The sequence below is a fragment of the Myotis brandtii genome, unplaced genomic scaffold (assembly GCF_000412655.1).
Source record: "Myotis brandtii unplaced genomic scaffold, ASM41265v1 scaffold1040, whole genome shotgun sequence".
NCBI lineage: Eukaryota > Metazoa > Chordata > Mammalia > Chiroptera > Vespertilionidae > Myotis > Myotis brandtii.
In genome coordinates, this window is record NW_005353498.1 from 524686 (window position 1) to 536395 (window position 11710).

Here is an 11710-nt window from a genome sequence, read left to right on the forward strand (position 1 = left end):
AGGAAGGAAGGAAGGAAGGAAGGAAGGAAGGAAGGAAGGAAGGAAGGAAGGAAGGAAGGAATTATAGTCCTGGTTACCTTAGGCCTGATCCATCCAAAGAACTTTTCAGACCAGTGGTCCTCAGATTAGACCCACTTTGAGAGCTTTTAAAAATCATCTAGGCAGCATCCCTCCACCATTTAAATCAGAATCTCTGGGGGTAGCACCAGCACCAGTATTTTATTTTCTATAGAGCAGTTACTTTGCAAAGCAAAATAAGCTTTGTATTGTTGTAGCATGACCACGGGTCTGTATTTCCTGTATGGGGATAAATTCCTGGTGGCTCAGGCCAGTCCCCAGGTGAGTACAGAACCCAGCACACCTAGGAAATCTCCAACCCTGGAGCAGGAGCCTCCCAGGGATGTAGGACACAGGTGTCTGGAGGCAAGGGGTCTCCAGACCAGCTGGGAGGAGGCAGGAGGGGTCAGCACATTCCCACTGAAATCACAGAGTAAGTCCTCTGAACTAGAAGTTTTGCCAATACAATATGTCTTATAAAATGCCTTTATCTTATCACACCATTTAAATATTTTCTAAAATATATTTTTCAGTTATAATATATTTTCAGTTATATTGGTTTCAGGTGTTTTAAAGTTCCCCACATGAGACCCGGGTCTCTCCACCACCGTTTCCCAACCTCAGCTCTATTGGTGGTTAGAATCAGGCCATTCTCTGCGGTGGGGGCAGCTCTGTGCATTTCAGGGTGTTTTGCAGCATCCCTGGCCTCTACCCACTAGCTGCTGATCTTTTTACCGTCTCATAGCTCTACCCATTGTGACAACCAACACTGCCCCATACATTGCCAATGTCCCAGATATTTGCTCCCAATTGAGAACCATTGATCTAGACCAGTGGTTCTCAACCTTCCTAATGCCGTGACCCTTTAATACAGTTCCTCATGTTGTGGTGACCCCCAAATTTCAATGTTACAAATTGAACATAATTAAAGTATAGCGGTTAATCACAAAAACAATATGTAATTATATATGTGTTTTTCGATGGTCTTAGGCGATCCCTGTGAAAGGGTTGTTCGACCCCCAAAGGGGTCACGACCCACAGGTTGAGAACCGCTGATCTAGACTGACTCTCAACCTCCAGTGCTATCAAGGACCAGGCAGGTGACAGATGGGAAGCAATAAACCAGCTTTCGAGGACTGTGCCCAGGTGAGATCCAGCCAGGCTCATCTCCGCCTGGTTGGGGCTGGAACCATCAGAACTGGTTTTTCAAGGGAAGCTGGAAATGTGATTTGGCTATTGGAACACTTCTTTTTTTTTCTTTTCATTTTCTTTTATTTAAATTAATAGACTTTATTTCTAGAGCCATTTTAGAGCTAGATCAAAATTAATCTGAAACGACAGTTTCTATATATTACTGACCACCCCCATCACATACACATAGCCTTTCCCACCACCAACATTCTCCGCCAGAGTGGTACATTTGTTACAATTAATGAACCAACATAAATATCAACATTGTTATCATGTAATTATTATTATCATAGATTGACATCATTATCAACCAGTCTATAGTTTACATTAGGAATCTTTGGTGGTGTACATTTATGAATTTTGACAAATGTATAATGACATGTATTCACCATTCTAGTATCATACAGAATAGTTTTACTGCCTTAAAAATCCCCTGTGCTCCACCTATTCATTACTCTCCCCTACCCTCCACCTGGAACCCCCACCAATCTCTCATCTTTTTTCTTTTTTAAATATGTTTTTATTGATTTCAGAGACAGGAAGGGAGAGGGAGAGAGAGAGAGAGAGAAATATCAATGATGAGAGAGAATCATTGCTTGGCTGCCTCCTGCATGCCCCCTACTGGGGATGTGGCCAAAACTAGGGCATGTGCCCTGACTGGGAATCGAACAGTGACCTTCTGGTTCATGGGTTGATGCTCAACCACTGAGCCACACCAGCCAGGCAACTGCTGATCTTTTTACTGTCTCCATAGTTCTACCTTCCCCAATTTGTCAAAGAGTTAGACTCATGCAATCTGTATCCTTTTCAGACTGGCTTCTTTCACTCAGTAATATGCATTTAGGGTTCCTCCACATCTTTTCGTGGCTTGATAGGTCATTTCTTCTTACTGTTAAGTAATATTCCATGGTATGAATGTACTACAGTTTAATTTTTAAACTATTGAAGGACATCTTGGCTGCAGTTTGAACATTTAAAAAATTCTGTGTGGGTACCAGGCCAGTGTGGCTCAGTGGTTGAGCATCGACCCATGAACCAGGAGATTGAGGTTCGATTCCCCATCAGGGCACATGCTCAGGTTGCAGGCTCGATCCCCAGTAGGGAGCGTACAGGAGGCAGCTAAGCAATGATTCTCTCTCATCATTGATGTTTCTCTCTCTCTCTCTCTCTCTCTCTCCCTCTCCCTTCCTCTCTCTGAAATCAATAAAAGCACATTTAAAAAACAATTCTGTGTGAGCTAAGAGAACACTTTCTTAATCTCTGGCTTGAACTGTAAGCTTTTTGAGGGCAGAGGGCTGCTCATCCCCAACCTTTCAAGGCAGGGACTACCAACTCCTACAAGGAAGGAAACTGAGGCAGAGAGCTTTGCTCAAAGGCTCAAGAAAAGAGGATTTAGAGTTGCTGAGAGATTCTGTCAGTACACCTCATATGCTTAGACCTCAGACTAAATAGCACCAAACGAGGGGCAGTGCTGAAAATGCCCTGGGGAACCTTCTAGCACTTCCCTGCCATGGGAATGTCATGGAGCCCATCTAGGAGACCTGACCGGGGCCTCCTCCTCCCTCTAAGGCAGAGCTGATTTTTATAAATCCTCCACTAGAATTTCCACCCACAGGTACTTTCCATTTCAGTTCAGTTCCAGGAATAACTCTCACACAATTACTAGGCACTAAGCAATTCTTTCCCTCCTCACAGGCGCACTGGGGTGACCGACTCAGCCAGGTTTGCCCAAGACAAGAATCCAAAGTCCCATGTCCCTGGAACTCTTAGGTCCCAGGCAAACTGGGATAGCACCTAAGCATATTGAAGCCAGGAGAGGGGAGAACTTTAGTGGCAAACCTGGGGCTGAAACCTATATTTGCTGCTTCTGGGTGCTATCCCCAACCCAAGGAGTGTGGCAAAGGGATGGATTTAGGGCAGTGATGGTGAACCTTTTGAGCTCGGCGTGTCAGCATTTTGAAAAACCCTAACTTAACTCTGGTGCCGTGTCACATATAGAAATTTTTTGATATTTGCAACCATAGTAAAACAAAGATTTATATTTTTTATATTTCTTTTACATATTTAAATGCCATTTAACAAAGAAAAATCAACCAAAAAAATGAGTTTGCGTGTCACCTCTGACACGCGTGTCATAGGTTCGCCATCACTGATCTAGGGGGACTGTTTTTCAGCCCCTGCTTTGCTATGGGTCTACAGGGCAGGTTGTCTCCATCAGCCTCAGTCTTCCCATCTGTGGCAATGGGGAGACTGTTCCTGTCCTTCCAGGATTGCCAGGAGGGTATTGATAATGATAAGAAACATGATGATTATACTGCACACTGCATTGATTCATCAATACAACTCCATGAATGGGGTACTCTCATTCTCTCTTTTTGTTAATCCTCACCCGAGAACATGCTGAGAGAGAGAGAGAGAGAGAGAGAGAGAGAGAGAGAGAATCAATAGAGAGAAACATCTATTGGTTGTCTTCCATACATTCCCCGATCAAACCCGCAAACCAGGTATGTGCACTGACTGGGAATCAAACCTGCAACCTATCAGTGCACAGAACAAAGGCTCAATCAAATGAGCCTCATTCTCTTTTGACAGCAGAGGAAACAGAGACTGGGGAGGGAGCAGTCATTTGCCCAAGGCCATGCCTGAATGAGCAGCAGAGCCAAAACCCAGGCGTGTGACTTTATTTTAATTAGGACTCACCATGATACAAACATGGAACCTGCTTTACTCCTGCGAAACCCAGGTCCTCACCCCCACGCCCCAGTCTCAGTCCCTGGGATAGCCCCAGAGGGCACCCAAAGACCCTGGAAAGAATTCAACCCCTGGGGGCTATTTTTAAACGCAGAGGTATCCATTTCTGCAAAACATGGGTGCCTCACCTGACCTGGTCCCTGCAGGCCCCACCAGCTGCTCTGAAGGATTACCGCTCAGCTGGCAGGGTTTTAAATAGACACTCCAGAGAAGAGAACGCTGCTTTCTTAAATCCCGTAATTAAATCCTTCAATGCTGAGACTTTAGGACAGCGGTTCTCAACCTGTGGGTCGCGACCCCTTTGGCGGTCGAACGACCCTTTCACAGGGGTCGCCTAAGACCATCCTGCATATCAGATATTTACATTACGATTCATAACAGTAGCAACATTACAGTTATGAAGTAGCAACGAAAATAATTTTATAGTTGGGTCACAACATGAGGAACTGTATTTAAAGGGCCAGAAGGTTGAGAACCACTGCCTTAGGATAATCTGGCAGGGAAAGGATGCACATGGTGAGACTGAGGAGGGAAAATTTGGCTCCAATCATCGTTAGGAGTTGAGCAAAGAAGGGATTAAGGGTTTGCACCTGACAGAGGAAAGGGCCACACAGAGAAAAAATAGTTTGTCCAAGATCACATGATTAGTTGGTGGGGATGGCGAAGAGGAAGGGGAGTGTGTTGATGACTTACTCTAAAACAACTTTTATTAGGCATGCTTGCTCATTATAAAATGTAGTATATGCAAGAGAATGGTTAAATAACTTGTGATCTAGTTCTACGATGGAACATTATACAACAGTAAAAAATGAATATTATTTTTAAAAATATTGTGCTCAGTGAAAGAGACGAATGCAAAAGGCCATGTTATATACAGGGGTGGACAAAAGTAGATTTACATTTGTAATACAAATAAACAATACAATGATTAATAACAATACAAGAATAAACTCTGTTTTGTGTACTCACATCTGTAAACCTACTTTACCCACCTCTATATTTCCATCTACATGTAATATATAAGTTTTAGGACATTTTCATCACCCCAAAAGGAAATCCCATTACTTGTCACTCCCCATTGCCCCTCCCCCAGCCCCTGCCAATCACTAATTTGCTTTCTGTTTCTATGGATTTGCCTGCTCTGACATTTCATATAAATGGTATCCTACAATATATGGTCTTATGGCTTTTTGTGTCTGGCTGCTTTCACTTAGCATGTTTTCAAGACTCATCTATGTTGTAGTATCTATCAAGACTTCATTCCTTTTTAAGGCTGAATAATGTTCCATTGTATGGATAGGTCACAGTTTGTATCTATATATCATTTGATGGACACTGAGGATGTTTCCATCTTTTGATGATTATGCTGCTATGAACATGGACTTTTTTAAAAAATGTTTTTATTGGTGTTTAGAGAGAGAGGAAGTGAGAGGGAGAGAAATATCAATGTGAGAAACGTTGATCGGCTGCCTCCTGCACGTCCCCTATTGCGGATCAAGGCCACAACCTGGGCTTGTGCCCTAACCAGGAATCGAACTGGCGACCTTTTGGTGCCTGGGACAATACTCAGCCAACTGAGCCACACTGACTGGACAATTTATCTTTCTGAGGTCCACAGTTCAATTCACACACCTTCTCTGTGTCTGTCTGGAATATTATTCAGCCTTAAAAAGAAAGGAAATTCTGACACGTGCTACCAAATACTATACGATTCCTCCCCCTTATACCCCTGCCTCCCAGGAGCAGTGGAGCTGGCCCGGCGCCACCCCATGGCATCCTGGCTGTGTGCCATGCTGCACTGCTTCGGGAGTTACATCCTGGCTGATCTGCTCCTCGGGGAGCCCCTGATCGACTACTTCAGCAACAACTCCAGCGTCCTGCTGGCCTCCGCTGTCTGGTAAGCATTGCCAGGCTGGCCGGGCGTGGGAGAGCAGAGCCGGAGGGCAGGGGTGACCCATTCACCAGAGAGGTGGGAGGCGGGAGGGACTGGGATCCAACTGCACAACCTCCACAGTGGCCCTGAGGGCACTGCTCTGTTGCTCAGCTCTGTCCTGAGCCAGGCACGCAAGAAGGATACAACCTCACTTCCCAGGGCCCCCGGAATCTCTCCCCCTGATGCTTGGCATTCTCTCCCCGAAGGTACCTGATTTTCTTCTGTCCCCTGGACCTCTTTTACAAGTGTGTCTGCTTCCTGCCTGTGAAACTCATCTTTGTGGCCATGAAGGAGGTGGTGAGAGTCCGAAAGATCGCCGTGGGCATCCACCACGCGCATCACCACTACCACCACGGGTGGTTCGTCATGATTGCCACTGGCTGGGTCAAAGGTAAACAGGACCATAATGATGACAACTGAAAATCACCCAGTTGAGACCCCTGGTCCAGTGGTCCATATTGGGCAGCCAGGCTGAGGGGTACCAGGACTGCGGCAGGGGTCCAGGCTGCCCATTAGCCCACACCTTTAGAGCAAATGAGAAGATTCTTCCAGAAGTTTAACTGTCACAGGCAAATAGGACAATGATGAAACAATGACAGCTGATACCCAGAGCAGGGTTTCTCAATTGCGGCACTACTGACATTTGGTGCTGGATCATTCTCTGTGGTGGGGGCCATCCTATGAATGGCCAGGGGTTGAGCAGCATCCCTGGCCCCCACCCACCAAGAGCACACCCCCCTCCCCAGTTGTGACAACCAAAAATGTCTCTAGACGTTGCCAAATGCCTCCTCGGGAGACAAAATCACCTCAGTTGTGAACCCCTGGTGCATGTCAGGAACCCCAGCTGGCAGCCGCTCCTGGAGAGGGTATTCTTCCTGGAAATGTAATCACGGTGTCTCCACGAAGCCTGTACCAATTCCCCGGGGAGGTAGCATGCCTCCCTGAGGGCAAGTGGCTTGAGCTCAGAGTCCTGAGGAGAGAGGCTATGTGTGGGGGCCCCCTGGAAGCCTCATGCACAGCTCAGGGTCCTGGATTGGAAGCCTCAGGGCAGACAGCCCAGGTTGGTCCAAGCCTTTCAGGTGGGGTATTAGCTGATTCCTTCACGCTTGTTTTGCTCCAAATGTGCTGCTGTGTGACCTTCGGCCCGACTCTGCCTGTTCTGAGCATGTTTCCTCACCTGCCCCTGAGGCTCATACACCCGGCTCATGGTCCCCCTGGAGAGGACTCCAGGAGCGGCGAGTCTGCTTCCTTGGGGGTGGCGGGTTCGTTCAGAAGCACCCTGTTTCGTAGGCTCTGGTGTTGCCCTCATGTCCAACTTTGAGCAGCTGCTCCGAGGGGTCTGGAAGCCAGAGGTCAACGAGATCATGCACATGTCTTTGTGAGTACCCCGTCCTCCCCGTCTGTTCCTCCTGTGCCCCCTGGACCTGACCCTGGATTGGATACTTCTGGTAACTTGGAGGTCCAGCCCCTGATTCTGCCTTCCAAAAGCTTCCAGAGGACATGTCTGGGGGAACCCAGAGAGGGAACCACGACTCTGCCTAGGGGACAGGGGCAGACAGAGATGTGGGGAAGTCAGATACTTGATTTGGGTTTTGAAGAGTGAATAGGAGTTTTCTGGCAAAGAAGGAGCCTCTGATTCAGAAGGCCATCACTTCTGCCAAGTCAGAAAAGCAACAACAATTCTGCCTGGTTCTGCAGGGTAGGCGTGCACAGGTGGGTGGGGAGCATGGGGCACGGAGTGGGGGAATGCGGCTGGAGCTACCAGGTAAGTGGAGAACGGTGGGCAGGGCCAGACTGCAGCATCCAGGACCTAACCCAGAACCCCTCACTGCATTTAGCCTAATGCATTTTTAAAAGACCTCACAGGGTCAGGCTAGTTCAATGTTCTCCCAATCTACAATAAGTAAGACTATAGCTATTAAAATATGACAAAATTAAAAGGCTTACCCATAGACCAATGACAAGTGCCTGTTGTTTTACACTTTGGAAAATGTGGCTTTATCTCGTTTCATCTCCACGAGAAATCTGTTCCCACCCTCAATTCACTGACGAAGAAATAGGGCCCAGATGGCTGCATCGCCTGCTACTAAGCAGGCAAGTGGCTTCCCCTCTTGGATTCTATTTCTGCCTCATCAGCTGAGGGGGAGGCTTCCATGGAATCAGACATAACCCCCTGGCCCTGGTACCCGGTGAGGGCTTTGGAAATATCATCGTTAGGTACATGCAGTGAGTGGCAGACATCAGGAGCAGAAGTCATGGGTCTGTCTCTTGCAACAAGTTAAAATCTTAGAAACCCAGCCTGCAAGGAAGAAAAGGAAAGCTAAGAAAATGGTTTGTTGTAATCCCACATCCTGGGGAGTGTGCTGTTTGGGGGTCCCTAAGACCACCCTCGGGTTTGATGATTCGCCAGGACTCACAGAACTCGGCAAAGCCCTTTTGCTCAGGGTTACACTTTATTACAGGATACAGACTAACATGAGCAAAGGTAAGAGACACCTGGGGCAGCATCCAGGCGAGACCGGGCTGAGCTCCTGGCTGTCCCCTCTCCGTGGAGCCGTGTGGACGGCGCCTGTTTCTCCCAGCGTCCACGTGCGACCATGTGCACTGAATGGTCACAGCAAACTTCCAAACTCTGGTGCCCAGGGATTTATTGGGGCTCAGTGACACTGACATAGCTGACCACCTGCGTGACTGACCTCAGCCTCCAGCTCCCCTAGAAGTTGAGCTGATAGCACAGGGCCCAAGATCCCCACCATAAATCACACTCTGACTCTCTGGTGTGACCCAAAGTCCCCAAGTAAACAAAGGCTCCTGTCACACAGGACACTCCCAGCGCTTAGAGCACACCTCTCAGGCTCCAGAGACAAAGGCCAGATCTCTTTTTGAGTCAAGTTAACCCTTGACTGCAAAGAGACATCACCTCCTCCACGCCATGTGGGTCTTTTCCCATTTCACACTCAGCCAATGGGGGCTGGGGCCGGCTGGAGGCAGGCAGAGGAGGGGTCTGGGACAGAGGTACAAAGGTCTGAGCCGTGCAGTGCCTCCCAGTAACCATGGCTGTCCCCTCCAGCCCCACCAAGGCCAGCCTGTACGGAGCTATCCTCTTCACCCTCCAGCAGACCCGCTGGCTCCCGGTGTCCAAAGCCAGTCTCATCTTCATCTTCACCATGTTCATGGTGTCCTGTAAGGTAAGCCTCCCTGTCCTGACCCACGCCCACCTGCACTTTCCTGTCCAAGAAAGGAGACCCCTAAGTGGGGATGGAGGCCGGGACCTTGCCCGTAGGCCTGTGCATGGAGGGGGGTCTGAGAAGAGCAGTGTCCAGCAGGTGGGCTCGGGAGTGAGGGAACAAGTCTTTCCCAGCAGAAGGCCCAGCCTAGGAAAAGCTGAGAGGGGACCAGGAGTGTGCGGGGTCTGCGTGCCTTGGGTGTGGAGAGTAGAGGGACAAGATTCAGGGAAGGTGCCCTCAGGACGCTGGGCTAGACCAAGAATGGGGCTGGTCTGATCGTCAGGCCTTGAGTTGGGGTCTCCCCGCCCTCCAGGAGGAGTCTTGAGGGGCCACATTCTCCTCCCTCCCTGTGGAGCTGGTCCAGAGGTACAAAGGCCTGAGCCGTCAAAAGAGAATTAGTGACTCCAGGCCAAGCAGAGCTCCTCCCTGAGCCCAGGTGTGGGAGTACTTCTGGGGAGAGTGACCCGCTGTCCCGCTGAGCCCAGCATGGTCTTGGTTTTAGCACCAAAACTTCCACATCCCAGACAGTTGGTCACCCTCCTGGGGGTGAGGGGTTGTGCAGCCAGAGGGCTGGGTGTGGCCTACCTCTGACCTTGATCTGGCTGATCTTCTCTCCCCCCACCCCCTTGGCTTTCTCTCTCCATCTCTCTCTGTCGCTCTGCTGTCCCCCTGTCCCCCTGCCACCCCTCCTCAGGTGTTCCTGACAGCCACTCACTCCCACAGCTCCCCTTTCGATGTTCTGGAGAGCTATGTCTGTCCCGTGCTGTTTGGGACGGCCTTGGTGGGTGACCATCACCACGACAACCACGGTGGGGCCCATGGAGGGTCCCACGGTGGCAGTGGGCCCGGCTCCCCGCACTCCGCCATGGCCACCAAGTCCAAGGAGGAGCTGAGTGAGGGCTCCAGGAAGAAGAAAACCAAGAAGGCAGATTAGGGAGTGGCCCACAGGGCTTGTGGGGTGCTGGGGGGAAGACCCAGAACCTTCAGAGTCAGGGGTGGGGGAGGTGTCTTGGGCTCAATTGTCCCCTCTCCAGGCCTCACCTTCCCTGTCTGCAAACTGGGGCCTTTAGCCCACCCTCTGGGGCTGATGTGAGGGGTTAGAGGAGATATGGGGTAAAGGGCGTTTGTAGGAATGGGGTTTCTCTCTGTGGAACCCCTGTTGAGCCAGATTTGGGGGGGAGGGGGCACAGAATCATGGCAGTGGCTCCAGCCAGAAACACGGCAGTTATGTTCTTGGCTCTATTATTTCCTTCTAAAGTTATGTTTTGACTGTATTTCAAGCATTATTGAGACATTTATTTGATGGATGATTCCTGATTACCTCCTGAGAGACAGCTGCTGTGATTCCCACATCTTGCTGACTCCTGGGCGTCCCTGGGCAAGAGGCCTCCTTCTCTGAGCCTTGCGCTCCGCATCTGTGCAATGGGGTCCCCTGGCCCTCCTCTGCACAAGAGCTGATGTGAGGCTGGACATGAACCAGCCTCGTGTGCTCAGAAGCACCGTGCAGTCAGCAGGAGAGCCATGGCGGGTGTTCCCTGTGCTTGAGAACTGCTTTGTGCTTTAGATCGTTTGTGTCTGTGGGTTGGAGACCCCCACAAGTTACCTGGCAGGAAGGAGGCCTTCAGTAGACACATCTAGGCCAGACTTGAGAACTTGGGAGGGTGGGAAAGGCTTGTTCTGATCCTTGGCTTCGGGCTACCCCTAAACCAAAGAAAGACAGCTGGCTGAGCGGGGGCTCCAGGGTCCAGCTATGTCCAGGGGGCTCCAAGCACTCGCTGTTGGGCCCTGGAAGCATCAGGCCTTCCTCACGCTGGCTCATTGCTGCTCATTTAGTCACTCAACAAACATGTTTCCGCCTACTCTGGGACAGGCTGGGAACTTGCTTCTGGGTGAATAAGGAGGATGGTAGCTGAAGGCCCCTCCCAGCTGCCTTCATCTAATCCTAGGTCACCAGGATGCCTGATAGAGGTGGGTAGATTGAGTATGGCCAGTCACGGGTGGGAGTTTGGGCCCAGACCAGGCCAGCAGAGGCTGCCCTCTGCACATGGGTGCTCAGAATGTGCTCAGGGCATCAGCCTGCAGCTGCTTCGAGATTGTCTTGGAGTTATTGGGGTCCCAGGTGTTGCCCAGCTGCTGGGAAAGTGCCTTGATCTGGTGATACCTGGGAGCTGAGTGGGTCCTAAGACTGTAAGGCCCTGAATTCATCCTCTTGCACGTCCATCAAGGCTCAGCACGAAGGTTCAGCAAATAAATCTGTTGTGAGAGAACCCTGTTGGCTTATCTGATTCATTCCTACTTTTTTCTTTTTATTAAATTTAAAAAATATATTTTTATTGATTTCAGAGAAGGAGAGGGAGAGAGAGATAAAAAACATCAATGATGAGAGAAAATCATTGATTGGCTGCCTCCTGCACACCCCCCACTGGGGATCAAGCCCACAACCCAGGCATATGCCCTTGACCAGAATCTAACCTGTGACCCTTCAGTCCGTAGGCCGACGCTCTGTCCACTGAGCCACGCCGGCTAGGGCCCTGCTTTTTTCTTAGAGATG

General features: G+C 49.7%; 1 protein-coding gene across 1 annotated transcript in view; it reads left to right on the forward strand.

Annotated features, from left to right (window-relative positions):
* Positions 1–11426, forward strand: part of TMEM38A (transmembrane protein 38A) — a 15142-nt gene extending 3716 nt beyond the window's left edge. The window contains exons 3-7 of the mRNA XM_005856709.2: positions 5740–5896; positions 6139–6323; positions 7223–7310; positions 9003–9120; positions 9854–11426. Of these exons, the coding sequence (XP_005856771.2) occupies positions 5740–5896; positions 6139–6323; positions 7223–7310; positions 9003–9120; positions 9854–10093 (788 nt within the window). The 3' untranslated portion in view covers positions 10094–11426. The remainder of the gene's footprint in view (positions 1–5739; positions 5897–6138; positions 6324–7222; positions 7311–9002; positions 9121–9853) is intronic.
* Positions 11427–11710: the final 284 nt, after the last annotated feature.